The following is an 18,061-nucleotide window of genomic DNA, read 5'->3' on the forward strand; positions in this document are numbered from 1 at the left end:
GTATTATAATCGGAGATTTATTGGCACAAGGAAGAAGAAATGTTGGATCTATTGAAATTCCTATCAACTATCTATTACAGATATTTCACTTAATGAAAATGAAAGTTACTACTCACCATATAGTGGAGATGCTGAGTTGCAAATAGGCACAAAAAAAGACTGTCACATATATAGCTTTCGGCAAGAAAGGCCTTTGTCAAAATTTGATGACAAACACACTCATACACACTCACACAAACGCAACTCACACACACGACTGCAGTCTCAGGCAACTGAGGCCACACTGTAATCAGCAGCACCCGTGCACTGCATGATGGGAATGACACTGGGGTGGGGTGGGGATGAGGAGTAGGCTGGAGGAGAGAGGGCATGATGGGAGTGGCGACTGGGTGGTGGTAAGGAGGAGGCTGGGGCGGGGAGGGGGAGGGATAGTATGGTGGGGGTGGTGGAGAGTAAAGTGCTGTAGGTTTGACAGAGGGCAGGAGAGAGTTGGGGAGGAGGCGGGGATGGAGGGGGGGGCAGGAGCAGAAGTAGCAGAAAAGGAGAGAAATAAGAAGACTGGGTGTGGTGGTGGAATGACAGCTGTGTAGTGCTGGAATTGGAACAGGGAAGGGGCTGGATGAGGTGAGGGCAGTGACTAACAAATGTTGAGGCAAGGATGGTTACGGGAAGGTAGGGCGTATTGCAGCAAAAGTTCCCACCTGCAGAATTCAGAAAAGCTAATGATGGTGGGAAGGATCCATTTGGTACAGGCTGTGAAGCAGTCACTGAAATGAAGGATATCATGTTTGGCAGCATGGTCAGCAACAGGCTGGTCCACTTGTTTCTCGGCCATAGTTTGTCAGTGGCCATTCAAGTGGACAGACAGCTTGTTGACCGTCATGTCGACATACACTCCTAGAAATTGAAATAAGAACACTGTGAATTCATTGTCCCAGGAAGGGGAAACTTTATTGACACATTCATGGGGTCAGATACATCACATGATCACACTGACAGAACCACAGGCACATAGACACAGGCAACAGAGCATGCACAATGTCGGCACTAGTACAGTGTATATCCACCTTTCGCAGCAATGCAGGCTGCTATTCTCCCATGGAGATGATCGTAGAGATGCTGGATGTAGTCCTGTGGAACGGCTTGCCATGCCATTTCCACCTGGCGCCTCAGTTGGACCAGCGTTCGTGCTGGACGTGCAGACCGCGTGAGACGACGCTTCATCCAATCCCAAACATGCTCAATGGGGGACAGATCCGGAGATCTTGCTGGCCAGGGTAGTTGACTTACACCTTCTAGAGCACGTTGGGTGGCACGGGATACATGCGGACATGCATTGTCCTGTTGGAACAGCAAGTTCCCTTGCCGGTCTAGGAATGGTAGAACGATGGGTTCGATGACGGTTTGGATGTACCGTGCACTATTCAGTGTCCTCTCGATGATCACCAGAAGTGTATGGCCAGTGTAGGAGATCGCTTCCCACACCATGATGCTGGGTGTTGGCCCTGTGTGCCTCGGTCGTATGCAGTCCTGATTGTGGCGCTCACTTGCACGGCGCCAAACACGCATACGACCATCATTGGCACCAAGGCAGAAGCGACTCTCATCGCTGAAGACGACACGTCTCCATTCGTCCCTCCATTCATGCCTGTCGCGACACCACTGGAGGTGGGCTGCACGATGTTGGGGCGTGAGCGGAAGACGGCCTAACGGTGTGCGGGACCGTAGCCCAGCTTCATGGAGACGGTTGCGAATGGTCCTCGCCGATACCCCAGGAGCAACAGTGTTCCTAATTTGCTGGGAAGTGGCGGTGCGGTCCCCTACGGCACTGCGTAGGATCCTACGGTCTTGGCGTGCATCCGTGTGTCGCTGCGGTCCGGTCCCAGGTCGACGGGCACGTGCACCTTCCGCCGACCACTGGCGACAACATCGATGTACTGTGGAGACCTCACGCCCCATGTGTTGAGCAATTCGGCGGTACGTCCACCCGGCCTCCCGCATGCCCACTATACGCCCTCGCTCAAAGTCCGTCAACTGCACATATGGTTCACGTCCACGCTGTCGCGGCATGCTACCAGTGTTAAAGACTGCGATGGAGCTCCGTATGCCACGGCAAACTGGCTGACACTGACGGCGGCGGTGCACAAATGCTGCGCAGCTAGCGCCATTCGATGGCCAACACCGCGGTTCCTGGTGTGTCCGCTGTGCCGTGCGTGTAATCATCGCTTGTACAGCCCTCTCGCAGTGTCCAGAGCAAGTATGGTGGGTCTGACACACCGGTGTCAATGTGTTCTTTTTTCCATTTCCAGGAGTGTAGAATGGAGCACAGTGGTTGCAGCTTAGCCTGTAGACCACATGACTGGTTTCACATGATGTTAGTGACCGCACTGGAGTAAGTGGTAGTGGGAGGATGTATGGGACCGGTCTTGCATCTAGATCTATTACAGGGGTATGAGCCATGAGGTAAAGGAATGGGTGCAGGGGTTGTGTAAGGATGGACGAGTATATTGTGTAGGATCGGTGGACAGAGAAATACCACTGTGGGATGGGCGGGAAGTACATTTCTCATTTCAGGGCATGATGAGAGGTAATTCAAACCCTGGCAGAGAATGTAATTCAGTTGCTTCAGTCCTGGGTGGTACTGAGTTATGAGGGGAATGCTGCTCTGTGGCTGGACAGTGGGACTTTGGGGGGTGGTGGGGGACTGGAAAGATAAGGCACAGGAGATTTGTTTTTGAACAAGGTTGGGAGGATAATTATGGTCAGTGAAGGCTTCAGTAAGACCTCAGTATATTTCGAGAGGGCTGCTAATCACTGCAGATGTGATGACCATGGGGCTGTACAGAAGGGACTTCTGGGTATGGAACGGGTGGCAGCTGTCGAAGTGGAGGTATTGCTGATGGTTAGTAGTTTCGATATGGACGGGGGCATTGATGTAGCCATCTTTGAAGGTAGGTGGCTTGGTGGGTTGAGTAGGAACAGGTGAAGCAAATGAGGGAGAAGTTTTTGAGGTTCTGGAGGAATGTGGATAGGGTGTCTTCACCTTCGATCCAGATAGCAAAGATTTCATCAGTGAATCTGAACCTGGTGAGGGGTTTAGGATTGTGGGATTTTAGGAAGGATTCCTCTAGATGGCACAGGAACAGGTTGGCATAGAATGGTACCATGCGGGTGCCCAAAGTTTTACCCCAGATTTGTTTGTTGGTAATGCCTTCAAAGGACAAGTAATTGTGGGTGAGGATATAGTTGGTCATGGCGACTAGGAAGGAGGTTGTTGGGTTGGAATCTGTTGGGCGTTGGAAAAGAGTGTTCAATAGCAGTTAAGACCATGGGCATTAGGAATGTTAGCGTACAGGGAGGTGGCATCAATCGTGACGAGCAGGGCACTGTGTGGTAAAGGGACAGGAACTGTGGAGAGTCAGTGGAGGAAATGGTTGGTATCTTTTATATAGGAAGGTAGGTTCCAGGTAATAGGTTGAAGGTGTTTGGTGTATGAGAGCAGAGATTCTCTAAGTGGCAGCATAGTAACCAGCCACAATGGGGTGTCATGGGTGGTTAGGTTTATGCACTTTAGGAAGCATGTAGAAGGTAGGAGTGCGGGGAGTAGTAGAGGTGAGTAGAGAGATGGACTCCAGAGAGATGTTGTGGGATGGGTCTAAGGATTTGAGTAGTGACTGAAGATCCTGCTGGATTACTGGAATGGGGTCACTGTGACAAGGTTTGTAGATGGAACTATCTGACAGCTGGCAGAGTCCTTCCGCCAAGTAATCCTTGCAGTTCGAAACGACAGTGGTGGAGCCTTTGTCTGCAGGTAGGATTATAAGGTTGGGATCTGCGGTTTTTTCTGTGGATGTAAGGTTAGTTTGTATGTTGAGTGATTTGGGGAATGTGCATAAGGCAAGGTTCGAGGTTAAGAAATTCTGGAAAGTTAACAGGAGGTGGTTTGGGGGCAGTGGGGGTGGATCTAGTTTGGATGGAAGAGTGAACTGAGTCAGGCAAGGTTCAATATTGGTCTTTGATTGGGTCTGACCATTAGGGTTGGTGGCGAAAAAGTGTTTCCCCTTTAGGGATTGGCAGAAGGAGAGGTCTTTAAGTCCTGCATCTACATCTACAGCTACACGGATACTCTGCAAATCACATTTAAGTGCCTGGCAGAGGGTTCATCAAATCACCTTCAAAATTCTCTATTATTCCAATCTCATATAGCATGCAGAAAGAATGAACACCTACATCTTTTTGTAGAAGCTCTGATTTCCCTTATTTTATCATGATGATCGTTTCTCCCTATGTAGGTCGGTGTCAACAAAATATTCTTGTATTCTGAGAAGAAAGTTTATGATTGGAATTTCGTGAGAAGATTCCGTCGCAATGAAAAATGCCTTTCTTTTAATGATGTCCAGCCCAAATCCTGTATATTTCTGTGTCACCCTCTCCCCAATACAAAACGTGCTGCCCTTCTTTGAACTTTTTCGATGTACTCCATCAGTCCTGTCTGGTACGGATCCCACACTGTGCAGCAGTATTCTAAAAGAGGATGGACAAGCACAGTGTAGGCAGTCTCCTTAGTAGATCTGTTACATTTTCTAAGTTTCCTGCCAATAAAACACAGTTTTTGGTTAGCCTTCCCCACAACATTTTCTGCGTGTTCCTTCCAATTTAAGTTGTTGGTAATTGTATTACCTAAGTATTTAGTTGAATTTATGACTTTTAGATTAGACTGATTTATCATGTAACCAAAGTTTAACGAATTCCTTTTAGTACTCATGTGGATGACCTCACACTTTTCGTTATTTAGGGTCAACTGCCAATTTTTGCACCATTCAGATTTCTTTTTTAAATCATTTTGCAATTTGTTTTGATCTTCTGACGACTTTATTGGTCGATAAACAAGAGTGTCATCTGCAAAAAACCTAAGATGGCTGCTCAGATTGTCTCCCAAATCGTTTATATAGATAAGGAACAGCAAAGGGCCTATAACACTACCTTGGGGAATGCCAGAAGTAACTTACATTTCACTTGATGACTTTCTGTCAATTACTACAAACTGTAACCTCTCTGACAGGAAACCACAAATCCAGTCGCATAAATGAGACGATATTCCATAAGCACGCAAATTCACTACGAGCCATTTGTGTGGTACAGTGTCAAAAGTCTTCCGGAAATCCAGAAATACGGAATAGATCTGAAATCCATTGTCAATAGCACTCAAAACTTCATGTGAATAAAGAGCTAGTTGTGTTACACAGGAATGATGTTTTTTGAATCCATGTTGACTGTGTGCCAATAGTCTGTTTTCTTCGAGGTAATTCATAATGTTTGAACACAATATATGTTCCAAAATCTGCTGCATATCGACCTTAACGATATGGGCCTACAATTTAGTGGATTACTCCTACTACCTTTCCGGAATGTTGGTGTGACCTGTGCAAATTTCCAGTCTTTAGGAATGGATCTTTCGTTGGGCGAACAGTTGTATATGATTGTTAAGTATGGAGCTAAAGCATCAGCATAGGAATGTAATTGGTATACAGTCTGGACCAGAAGACTTGCTTTTATTAAGTGATTTAAGATGCTTCACAACTCCGAGGATATTTACTTCTACGTTACTCATGTTGGCAGCTGTTCTCGATTCGAATTCTGGAATATTTACTTCGTCTTCTTTTGTGAAGGCATTTTGGAAGGCTGTGTTTAGTAACTTTGCTTTGGCAGACATAATGCAATTTGGAAGTGGGGTAAAAGGTGAGGCTTTTGGAAAGGACTGATATTTCTGTGAGGTTGAGGCTTCTGGAGGGAAGGTTCATGACTGTGTTGCGGGTCTGTTTAGGTTCTGGATCCACAACACAGTCATGAACCTTCCCTCCAGAAGCCTTAGCCTCACGGAAATATCAGTCCTTTCCAAAAGCCTCACCTTTTTCCCCACTCCCAAATTCAATCATGCAGGACTTGTTAAAGACCTTCTTTCCTTTTTGCAATATTGTTACCGTCCATTCTGGATTTTCTGTTATTAGATATTTCACTTCATCTGAGACGTGTCCATGTGAAGCAAATGATGATACTGAAGATGGCATTGATGAAGATTACAATCATCATGAATGAGTTGTGTTTTTAAACACTTTCTCATTTTAAAAGGGTTGTTATCTGGACAGTAACAATATGTTTAGTGATTAATTTTCACATAATGCAAAATAATTTGGAAAAATTATACTTTAAGTTTAAAATATATCCTCTCTTCTTTAATTAATGTAACTGCCTTGCTATCTTTACAAAAATACTGCAAAATGTTAAATGTCTCAGTGGTTGCTTGAAAGGTTCAGAGATGGGCAGCCAAATATCAAAGGGAGTTGATCCTTTATGAACTCCTTGCCATTCTCAATTTATGAGCTGGAAGTGGAATTGCTGGTTCTGCATAGTTGTTAGAGTGAATCAATTATGTCACTGTTGTATTGAATCTCCTGTGCTTCTGTTAACTTTCTTCTGCTTTCAGTTAGCACTCAAGGGAGACAGAGAGAAGGAAAAAAGTGTACAGTAAAGAAATAAGAAATAAACTCAAAGAGTACACAGAAGAATAAATTGTCATAATTTTGATGTCTGTTTCTGAAAGCTTACAGAACATCAACACTGCCACCTAAACATGAAACACTGTGCTTTCATTTCTAATGTATACATGTTTATGAGTGAAATATCATCTACTCACCTTCATTACTTGCTGTGACAAGAGATGGAAGTGCAATATGCACTACAAAATCCTCCAATGAAAAACAGTGTCGAGCTGCATAAAGAAAGGGAAAGAAAACTTATTGTGATAAACATTTCAGTGTCAATATTTCTTATTTCAAATTCTTAAATAGTGTCATTATTGTACAAATATGTTCACTTATTCAAAACTTATTACTGGTTAAAACTGTGCACTACACTATGACTTGCATCTAGATCCTTGCCTATCTCAGGTAATGCTCTTGCCAAGTGAGCTTATCTAACTTCAGGATTTCACCTGTTAGCAGTATCTCTCTACTATTTTTCCAATTGAGTTGAGCTATGAGGCACTTCTGATTAGCTCAGTCTGAAAACTGCTGATAGTTAAATGAGGTACTGAAGTTCAAGTCTTCATTTTCCACACAGTTTTGTAGTGCTGTTACCTAGTCTTAGGTAAAACTTGCACGGTAAGAATGCCACCATGGAGCATTGCATTAGCTACAGCTGGTCGGTAAACACAGTGTGGTAACATACATGTTATGGCAACATGTACACACAAGGATTGAGAGGCGGGCTAGCTGTGCTTGGTGAAACCACACCGGGCAATGTTAACAGCCAGAGTGGGCAGGGTGGTGTCACCACACCATGGTTAAGAACCATGTTATGAGCTATGTGACTGGATGATAATGCAACAAATGTGTGCTGGGGCTGTAGAAATAGCTATGAATTTTGAGGCAGATTCATTCACAGCCAGCAGCGCCACCACAATGGCAGGGTTACGCTACATAACAAGATGACTGGGCTCCACCAGCTGTAGCCATGAGTCCGAGACCAGGTTGGGGAGCTGCCTCCCACACTAAGTCCACCCTGTGGAACTTGGTGCCTCAGTGCCAGTGATCTGCTTTCTGCACCTGCCACCGGTACTCATACCAGCAGGCAGCAGATCATGACAATATGTGGCCGTCTCCTCTCCTCACTGCAATGGAGGTGAGCCAGACCTGAGTCATTCAGGCACATCCATTCAACAGTGGAATGCTTTTGAGGCACAAGAAGTAGAGTGCTGCTGATGTTAGAGCCTCGGCTGACTGATGACTGACTTGATTCCTGCTAGTTCAACGTCAGCATCACAAGGTGCTGACACGTGTATCTCTTCAATTGGGTAGAATCTAGCTGTCTGCCGGCCATTACCTGCCTGTCATGTCATGGTGAGGCATGTCTGCCTTGCATTGTCAATGACGAGGTGTGTAACTGAAGTCTAATGAAATGTTACTCTCAACCAACACAACAGAGAACTGTTAGGAGAGCTGGCGTCACCACCAGTGGACAGCGAAGGGTGTACAATACCCACAGTGCAGCATCTGAATTGCAGCCTACGGTATCTCTGTTCTGGGGTGAGTGAGACTATTGTTTATGTTTTGGTGCTACATGTGTGGTTGAGAATAAGTAACTGCAAAGTTATTTTTGTAAAGTTGGAGGAACCAGTGGATGTCTCCCAGTTCAAGGGTAACTATAACAATCAGTTGTTACAGCCTGTGTGATGGCGCACAGTGTAATTTACATTGGTATTCTGCCCTTGCACCGAACCTGTGATAGTCATTTGTTTTATATGTCATCATTTTGGCCATATGGTATGGCAAGGCGGGGAGTCCAGGTGGCTCATCATTAGACATACAAAATAAGTGTGGTAGTGTTATTAACTACGAATTGCTCTGTTCTTTTTATTTTTGGACTGTTATTACTGAATTCGTAAATATGAGTAAGGGTGGTGCAATGGTAAAATCAGGGACACAAGACATCATGGGTGAGGAAGCTATGCACTCTTAGCTGACCAGGTGGCATGATTAAGAAAAGAGAATACATTTGTGAATAATAAGCTGGCAGAGAATGAAGAAGAGTTGAGGTTGTTGAATTCGCAGTCAGAGAAGTAAATCCGGCTATTATGAATCTTGGTACTCACTCTTCCAGTAGGTCATCAGAGGATGTGTTACCATTTGTGAAGGATCTCTTATCACTGGGTGACACAGGGGGTTGGTCGTACAAACAGTTGTTACAAATAGCAAGACTGTATCTCTCAGGAGACTTGAAGTCCTTTGTACAATGCACGGAGACACTGGATAAGGCAGAAGCTTTTGAGTAGCTCAGGCAAGGATTGGTGCCAAGATATAAGAAGCAGATAAGTGCACAGTTTTTCTGTTAGCAGTTAAGTATAATTTTTAAGATGTCTAATGAAGCCATGGGGGATTTTGCAGAAAATATTACAAAAATTAATGTGCATGCATATGAACTGACACAGAGTGATGGGGCAAAGGGCATTCAATGTTTTCCTGAAGGGTTTATCATCAGCAATGTCTATGAGGGAGCACACTGGCACACCTAGGAATCTGAACGCAGCAGTTAAGTTAGCAATGGAATTTGAGGAAATTTCTGGTGCAACAGGGGTAAGGGATTGAAAACAATGCGTCTGAAGTGAATATAAGGTACTTAAATTGTGGGCTTATGGGGCATTTGCAGGGACAGTTCCAACAGCCACAGAATAAATGGGGTGGTATGAACCATCAGAGGTGTTATTAGAATAACAGTAGGGATGGTGTGAACCAACAGCAGTATTATGGAAATAAAGGTAGGGATGGTCTGGGGGTAATAAGCACCCGTTAAAAATGTAGTTAATGTTGATCTGTCGCAAGGAGTGTCTGTTGTACAAGGCAATCTAATTAAACCACGAACAATGACATTAAGGCTTAATTCGCATGACTATATGTCAGGAGGCACCAGAAAGTCACTATGGGTGAATGTGGAGCCTAATTTATCAGTTGGCATGTTGTGTATAGTGGAATTACTGGAGGATAGTGATTTATTGGGTCCAGTGTGTTGTTTAGTAAGATGAAGTATTGCATGCACACAGGAAATGGACGGTGGCAAGGTAATACCTGTTAATGTGGATAATTTTGGCACCGAGGAGGTTAAACTGTTAGAGGGAACATTAATGGCAACATCAGAAATTCCGGAAGAGGAAGACTGCTGCACAGAAGGTGTAAGCCACGAAAAGACACAGAATGCCACTAATAAGACAAGCATTGCATGACAAGGGTAAGGATTTGACAAGAACAAAGAGGGTACAGATGGAAGAACTGTTTTCTGAGTTTCAAGACTTGTTCTTGGCTTGCAATGTCTGTGAAGCAACACAGGAGACTTATGGGGGATGAAGCACCGGAGTACCGGAGCCCATACAGAATACCATGGTCTCTGCAGGTGATTTTAGAAGAGTTTATCAATCAGCAATTAACTGAAGTCATAATACAAGAGAGTAGTTGCCCCTGGAGGGCAGAAATTGTAATCATACCAAGAACGTCTATAGATGGTTCAAGGAAGTATTGATTCTGCTGTGATTAACACTGTTTGAACAGTAAGACACTAACAGATGCTTACCCCATTCCACACATAACACAAACTGTTGATAATCTTGGGCAGTGCTCGACAACGGACTTGAGAAGTGGGTGCCACCAGCAGATCAAAGAGTGCATTTTCAGTACCCCTGGGACATTATCAGTTTAGAACAATGCCATATGGTTTGCAGAAAGCACATTCGACATGCCAGTGCTTGTTAGACAGAGTGCTGAAGGGATTAAAGCCTTGTCAGTGTTCAGTGTATTTAGACAACATAACTGTTTCTTCAAGGGATAAACACGAGCATAGGCAGCAACTGAGGAAGTGTTCAAGAGGTTGTGAGCTGCACATTTAACAATGTGTGTTGAGAAGTGTCATTTTGTGTTCGAAAAAATAAATTTCTTGAGTCAGTTAATTAGTAAGGGTGGTATGAGGACTGATCTGAGATTGATACAGGCGGTGCAACATTTTCCAGTACCAGGTACAAGCAAAGAGTTACAGTCCTCCCTAGGCCTCGTGAATTGTTATAGCATACTTTTGAGAGGATTTATGGATATAACACATCTGCTTACACAATTACTTAGAAAGGCATCAAATTTGTATGGTCTGAGGAGCTTCAAAATGCATCTGACAAGGTAAAGGAAGTATTGATGTCAAGTGTGGCAATGGTATTCCTGGATTTTCAGAAGGAATTTATATTATCATTGTTTTGAGCCACAAGGTCAAAGAAGAAGAATAACCTATTACTTTTGCCCCCAGACAATTGAATGGAGCTGAGAGGAATTATTCTACTATGGAAAGAGAGATGCTTAGCCTGGCGTACGGAGTAACATGCTTCTGGCATTACCTTTATGGGAGGAAGTTAAAGTAATGATTGCTCATGCTGCTTTGAGGTGGTTACTCAGCATGAAGGACCCATACAGTAGACTGACGAGGTGGGCCCCAAAACTCAGTGAATTTCAGCACAAAGTAATCCAAAAACTGAGCTAGAATAGTGGATAAGTGGATACACTAAGCAGGAAGGTAACTGTGATACAAGCACTATATTGGGAACTTGCTGAGCAGCAAGCATTACTTAGTGCTGATGCTGATGGTCAACATAAGCAGTACAATTAGCAGAAGCAATTCAACAAGTATGATGTGTTGTGATGTAAGGAGATGAGATTAGCACCACAAGTGGTTGTACCAGTGAACCTAAGGGAAGAGGTGCTGAGAGAAACGAATTATCATGTTTTTTCTGAACATGGGGCATGCAGAGCAATGAATCGAAGAGTGATGGAGAAATCTTGGTGGAAAGGAAGGAAAGGTAGGCAACATGCAGATCTAAGTCAAAAACAAGTACTGCTGCAGAGGTTGCCAGAAGTGATGGAACCATTCGTTTTGCACTGAATATAATAGACCATTTTCCTCATTATATTGGGATGGTGCCAATGCCAGACCAGCAGGCAGTCACAGCTGCACAACCACTGGTAAATACATGGGTGTAGAAGTTTGGGGTGCCAGAGACAATAAAAATGGATCACTGGACGAACTTCGCATCAGAGCTGATGAACGAGTTGTGTCAGGTGTTGAGACTGAAAAAGTGAAGATCTAGTCTACTTCATCCTTAATCAAATGGCAGGGCAGAGTGGGTTCATTGGATGATTGGGAGAATGTTTAATTATTACGTTAACTCCCACCATACAGATTGGGACACCGATTTATCTACTGCAGTGAGTGCGTATAATTTGAAAGTATGCACCAGCACTGGGTTGTCACCATTCAAGGTGGTGTGTGATAAAAACATGCCACTGCCATTCAATACAATTAAGCAGAAAGGGAGCAGCAACAGTGAGTTAATGTGAGAATTTGTGAGAATGGTGTGAGAAGTTTGGCACTTGAATGACAAGAAGAGGCAGTCAAGTTTGCAGGAACTATATCTCAGTACAAGTTGAGCCAGTGGGTGATGTTGTCAAAGCCATATACTTCAAATGGGGAGACAAAGAGGTTTGTAACATGGCACCAGGGCCTATATCAAGTGATTGAAACCATGTCATCTGTGAATTACCAACAAGATCAACAATTGTACATGTCGAATGCTTATGACCATTCAAGGGTGCAGAAGACTTGATCACAGGGGATATATTGGTAGAATAAATGAAAAGAGTAAAAAATAAGGAGTGAAGAGAGAGCAACAGGAAGAGCAGGGCCATGTAGCTCGTATGCCACATTTGTTAAGGCCAAGGAGGTGGTCAATGCAGTTTATGTTTTCTGTGGTGTGTGTGTGTTGTTAAAGTAGGATAAAAGTTATCCTTAACTATGGTGTTGAGATACTTCTCAGATACATCAGACTTCTGGGTGAGGGGAGATGATAAAGGTCCCTGTTCTCAGGTTGCCATTCTGTGAGGGTGAGGAAGGAAGAATGCTAATTTTGGTGGTGCTGTACTTCTTCACCTGAGGTGGGGTAGGGGTGCTGCAAGATCATCACCTAGTTGGACGAGTTCTGTTTTCCAGATGTAGGATGTGGTATCATCTAGTCAAAACTGGACATAAAGTTTAGTATTTAATGTAACGGAAATACAAAATGATATAAGGAAGTTGGAAAAGATATTTTCAGGTTTGCAACAGTCAGCGATCAGTAACGGAATGCTCAGAGAGGGGTCAGAGAAGCACAGGAAGTTACACATAGTGTACGTGGGACTGAAGGAGAAGATGCAGGAAATAGTAGGACTGGTACCACATGAACTGTGCAGGAAGAATAGGGGATGGATAGATGGATGAGGAAGGTTACTGAGGGAGAGCTACAGCAATGTCAAAGCAGGATCGTCACCACATTACTTACAAGATCCAGATGGGAGGAAATGCATGCACCATGCAGTTGTTCAGGAGTAATGCAGATGGTTGACCATGTTGAAAGAAGGTGATGGAACCAAAGTAATACTTCCAATGAAGTCTACATTGGGTATACTTGGTGTGCGACAATATAACAGAGGTGGAAAGTTGCTCTGAACAAGGGAAGCTTATGGGAGCTACACAAAGAGATGACTGGGCAACACGAATACCTGTGGGTTTGAGACCACCTCAGGGCAGCTGCCTCCCACACTAAGTCCACCCTGTGGGACTTGGCAGGGGCAGTGGGACATGACCCATATACGGCATCTTCCCTTGTCACGATCGGGGATGCGAGACAGGCCTGAGTTACCTGGGCATTGCTTTCTACAGCAGAATGCAGTTGCGCACAAGAAAGAGAGCACCACTGACGTCAGAGACTTTATCGACTGACAGGCCATTGGATTTCTGCTGGCCTGATGTCGGCACTGCAGGATGCTGATGCGTGTACCTCTTTGCAGTGTGGAAGCTAACGATCCATGGGCCCCTGTTGTCCTATAGTACTGGAGTGGTGTGTGTCTGCCTCGCATTGTCAGTGACAAGATGTGTAACTGAAGTCTAATAAAATATTTATCTTGACAACCAATCTGTCACTGAGCCCAAGTAGCCCATCACTCCACTGCTGACCCTGCAAAGTGGTGCCTGAAATCAATGTCACCCGAACAGAGTGCTGCCAGTGCATGACAGAGTGGTGCCAACAGCCAGCACCCACAAAAGTTTCAATGTCTGAAAGCTTCACCACAATGTATACTTATTTTTCTCCAGTCTCACACAGACTTAAAAAGAACCATTTCATTTATGCAACATGGAATGTAGCAATGTTATGAAAAATGTAAATAAATGAGAGCAAGCAAAAATTCATCACAGCTAGCATGTTTTTCCTAAAGAAAAGCAAATATACACATTACAGAATACTCACCTATGAGAATAGATGTAAAGACAGCCAAAGAGTTGTGAATCGCAACATCTCGAATGTCAACCTGAGTCAGGACATCAACAAAATGGGAAGAATGGTTAGATGAACAACAGAGAGCCATCAGCACACCTTTTGGGAAGCACAAAAACTGATTAAAAATATCTCAAATGTGACCAACCAATAAGTTGTTTGTCAGTTTCACTTAATCATAAATACAAAAAGATGTGTAAAACCAACAAAAACTATTTACCCAGCCATTCAGCAGATAAGGCATTGCAACATGCAGTGAACTCTGCACAAAGCACAGCAATGTCATTAAGCCTGTCACTGTCTGTTTCATTACAGACTGCCACTATTGCATTACAGACAAAACTGTAGCGGTTTGTTGGTGTTTCAGCCAGCTGGCGAGCCCACTGAGGCTCAATTTTACCTGTTGCACAAAATAAATAATACATTATGATAATGAAATCATACTCTCAATTTTATGTAACAAATAGTAATACTGAAGACATGTAAAATAACAACAGTATGAATGGTAGAAAATTGATAGAATAGAATAATTTTGAATGCAACAATTATTTGCCATATGGATAAAGAAAACTGCTTCCCAAGCAGCAGCAGCAGGAGGAGGAGGAAGAATAGTAATAGTAGTAGTAGTAGTAGTAGTAGAAGCATAAAAAGGTTTAAAATTGTTAATTTTCATGATGGATACCTCCTCCTGTGAAAAGAGACAAAAGATTTGGAGGAAAACAAGATAGTATGGTACAAGGATAGAATAGAATAATTTTGAATGCAACAATTATTTGCCATATGGATAAAGAAAACTGCTTCCCAAGCAGCAGCAGCAGGAGGAGGAGGAGGAAGAATAGTAGTAGTAGTAGTAGTAGTAGTAGTAGTAATAGTAGTAGTAGAAGCATAAAAAGGTTTAAAATTGTTAATTTTCATTATGGATACCTCCTCCTGTGAAATGAGACAAAAGATTTGGAGGAAAACAAGATAGTATGGTACAAGGATACAAGTTATCCAGGAAACAGGATGACTAACTCTACTAATTTCTTTTCCTACAACTTCTCTTTTGCCAGCAGAAAGCTCCTGTATCTCCTGCGTATACAATTTTAAATCTTTCTATATGTTTCCATCTGTTGCAGACTATGAGAGAATTTGTCTATCCATATGTGAAATATTTTCATTCCATGATTTATTAGCTTAGATATTAATGCAAATAATTAGTTGTACTTTCAATTTCAGATTCTTCATTAGAACATATTTAAAGAAATCCATTGGCTTTGAAGTATGATGTATCTCGTTTTGGAAACAGCAACATGGTGGCAACTGCACCCTTCTTTGTTCAGATGTAAAAACACTCTTTATGGGCTGGATGGATGTCCTAAGAACTGTATACTAGCTTCAGCCATAACAAAATTATCACCTTTAACTGAATATATAACTATTTATTAGATTCTCCTTCCCATAGTTGCAGTCATTCAAATGGGATTTTAATATGAATGTTTTGTGAAAATACTCTTGTCTACAACTGTTGTAATTGAACTGTTACTACAGGTTGCTTGATGACATAGTACAAATGCAGACTCTGAATCCCAAAATACTGATGTCAATTCTCTGGTCTGCCATTTTTCCTGACATTGCAATTCCTTCTGTTTTTTGAACTGATTGTTCATAATGCACTCCTGTATTGCTCTGCTCACTCATATGCTGTCACAGGAAATCTCTCTAAACACAGTGAGTTCTCCTTTACTGTTCGAATAACATGGTAATGCTTACTCCAAAAAGTGCATTATACACATTCTTCCAATATTTCCTACTCATGTAAGTTCACAGTATGACACATAGATCCATCTCCATGAATACTTGCACAGCCGCCAACAATAAATTAAACAATATCCAACAGTCTTGATTACAACTGTGATTTCATCTGACAATGATAGCCTGCTGGATGCAATTTATTTATTGAGAGCTTGTTGACACATAGCCACCGTCCTAATTACACTGGGAAAGGTGCAAAAAAAGCTTGTTTTCTTGTTTAAGTATTCAATATTATTTTGATTTTGGAGGTTTTTAATCTCTGTACTGCAAACATGGTTACTTCCATTCTATGTGTTCCTCACTTATATGCTCATACCACTTGTGCCAGTATCATCATAAAGTATGTGTCAGGATTCAAAACAATTTTACAGCTATAGATCCACACAGAATTTCATTGAAAAAGTTGGTAAAAGTATTCCACATTTTATTCCACATGAGAATTCCTACTTTTTCATGAAACTCCCACTCTGGTTCACATCATTTTTCTTGGAGTTGAAATTTCAAGAGTTCTCTACTTAACCTCTTAAAAGTCTTATTTCCTGCAATATTTTTCACTCTTTTGTCAAATGAAAGGAATCGGTGTTTCTGTGACACATTAATCAGGGTTATTACAATCTTTAATTGCAGTAGGTGGCTCCACATTACATCTGCTGTCTGATTTACATTTCAAGATTTTCAGTTCAGCAGTAATTGCTTGTGTGGTTTAGTGGTTAATGTCACTGGCTACTAATCCAGAGGTTTCAGGTTCAGTTCTTGGTGAGCACTTCATTCTTCTTCTGGGGCAGGGCAATTTGGAAAGTGATTTTCTTAACCTGATATAGTCAAATAAGAGGCTGCTATTTACCAGACTTCATTTCCCACTCTTCAGAAAGTCACACATTTAACTCCTGGAATGTGTGTTCAATAAGCAATTTTACATCTGTAACCATATATCACTACGATACTATGATACTACTTTCAGAAAGTGACAGAATTGCTATTTAGTAATAAAAACAAAATAAGCAAAAGATTTGTATTGTTGTTTGATGCCACATGAAAGTTACCTCCTCTGCGTGGATTACTGAGCACTTCCACCATAAACTGTGTGTTGCAGACAATCATTGTGCTTGGTGTTGATGGCTGAAGTGATGAATACAATGCCTGGCGAATTTTTGGATATGCGTTGCCGAATGGTTCCACACTATGAGGTTTTGACTTTAATAGGCTGCAAGTTGAGTACAGGTCATACAAATGTGCTAAGACACATCGTTCTGCTGATGAACAATCTCCTGGATTCGTAACATGTTTAACAATGCGGCAAAGACCTTCAAATACTGCTGTTGTCTGTTCTGGAAATACTAAAAAATAAAAAATAAAACTAAATTACGAGTTTTTGCACAAATAATCTATTTAAATATACAACATTAATAGGGAACTACCAGAAATAACGTGTTCAAAGTAGAAAGCATTACATTAACCTACAAAGACCTAATCTAAGGCTACAGATTTTAGTACAAAAACAACAGTTTAAATCAGAACTTATGTTCCATGTTGTTTCACAGCGATACATATGGGTATAACATCATCATCACTCTGTGCTTACAGTCATTCTCCAAGAGGAGTACTGCAATCACAAAGCACTATCACAGCAGTGGGTGCTCCATATTCCACAAACAAAACAATAGCAAAGGTCATCAAAGATTGTTGATGATCTTCAAAATATCAAACACAATTTGAATCGTGTAATTGAATGGTGACATACTGACCAGTTCTACGGACCACTGAATCACATTTCCACTGATTTACTCCGCAAAAATCCAAACTGTCATTTCTTCATGACATGTAAGGCAGTCATAAATAAGTTTTTTCTAGTTTTCTTGCCCAGTACACCAATTAAGCAAATGATTAATACAATTTGGGAAGGGCATATGATTGCATGGTCCCGTCTTTAATATTATCAATGACATAGTTATGATTTTCTGAAGTTATGCTCACATCATTCAGAGCAACTTTGGATTGTCCTCCCAACCTCAACAACAGCCTTAACAATCATTATCCACTCCTCGTCTCTTAATCACACTGGATATTGTAATACTTTGTAGCCCGATCTGCTTTGGACAAAACGTTCCAGTGAAGCTACGTTCTGTTATTATGAGACTTTCCTGGAAGACATCCTGAAAACCACAGAAGACAGACAGGTATGATTACAAGTGTTGTGCTTTTGTTCTAGAAAGGGAGTCTCATTTAAAGACTGACTGACAGCTGAGGGGGTCACCAGGCTCAGATCGGGCGCTGATGACTGCGCAGTTGAGCACCCCACAAACAAAAATCAGCTCACCACCAAGTTCAAGGACCTGAGATGCTTGAGCAGGGACACTTAAAGGCCTTCTGCCTTCT

At 42.4% G+C, this 18,061-nt stretch overlaps 1 protein-coding gene across 4 annotated transcripts in view; it reads right to left on the bottom strand.

Annotated features, from left to right (window-relative positions):
• LOC126336849 (mediator of RNA polymerase II transcription subunit 12) overlaps nucleotides 1-18,061 on the bottom strand; it is a 356,148-nt gene that overhangs the window by 182,010 nt on the left and 156,077 nt on the right. For all 4 annotated transcript variants that reach the window (XM_050000939.1, XM_050000937.1, XM_050000940.1 and 1 more), the window contains 4 exons: nucleotides 16,729-17,022; nucleotides 14,112-14,291; nucleotides 13,865-13,990; nucleotides 6,695-6,769 (listed from right to left, as the gene is read on the bottom strand). In XM_050000939.1, coding sequence (XP_049856896.1) covers nucleotides 6,695-6,769; nucleotides 13,865-13,990; nucleotides 14,112-14,291; nucleotides 16,729-17,022 — 675 coding nt within the window. The remainder of the gene's footprint in view (nucleotides 1-6,694; nucleotides 6,770-13,864; nucleotides 13,991-14,111; nucleotides 14,292-16,728; nucleotides 17,023-18,061) is intronic.

Source organism: Schistocerca gregaria, chromosome 2, assembly GCF_023897955.1.
Source record: "Schistocerca gregaria isolate iqSchGreg1 chromosome 2, iqSchGreg1.2, whole genome shotgun sequence".
Classification (NCBI taxonomy): domain Eukaryota; kingdom Metazoa; phylum Arthropoda; class Insecta; order Orthoptera; family Acrididae; genus Schistocerca; species Schistocerca gregaria.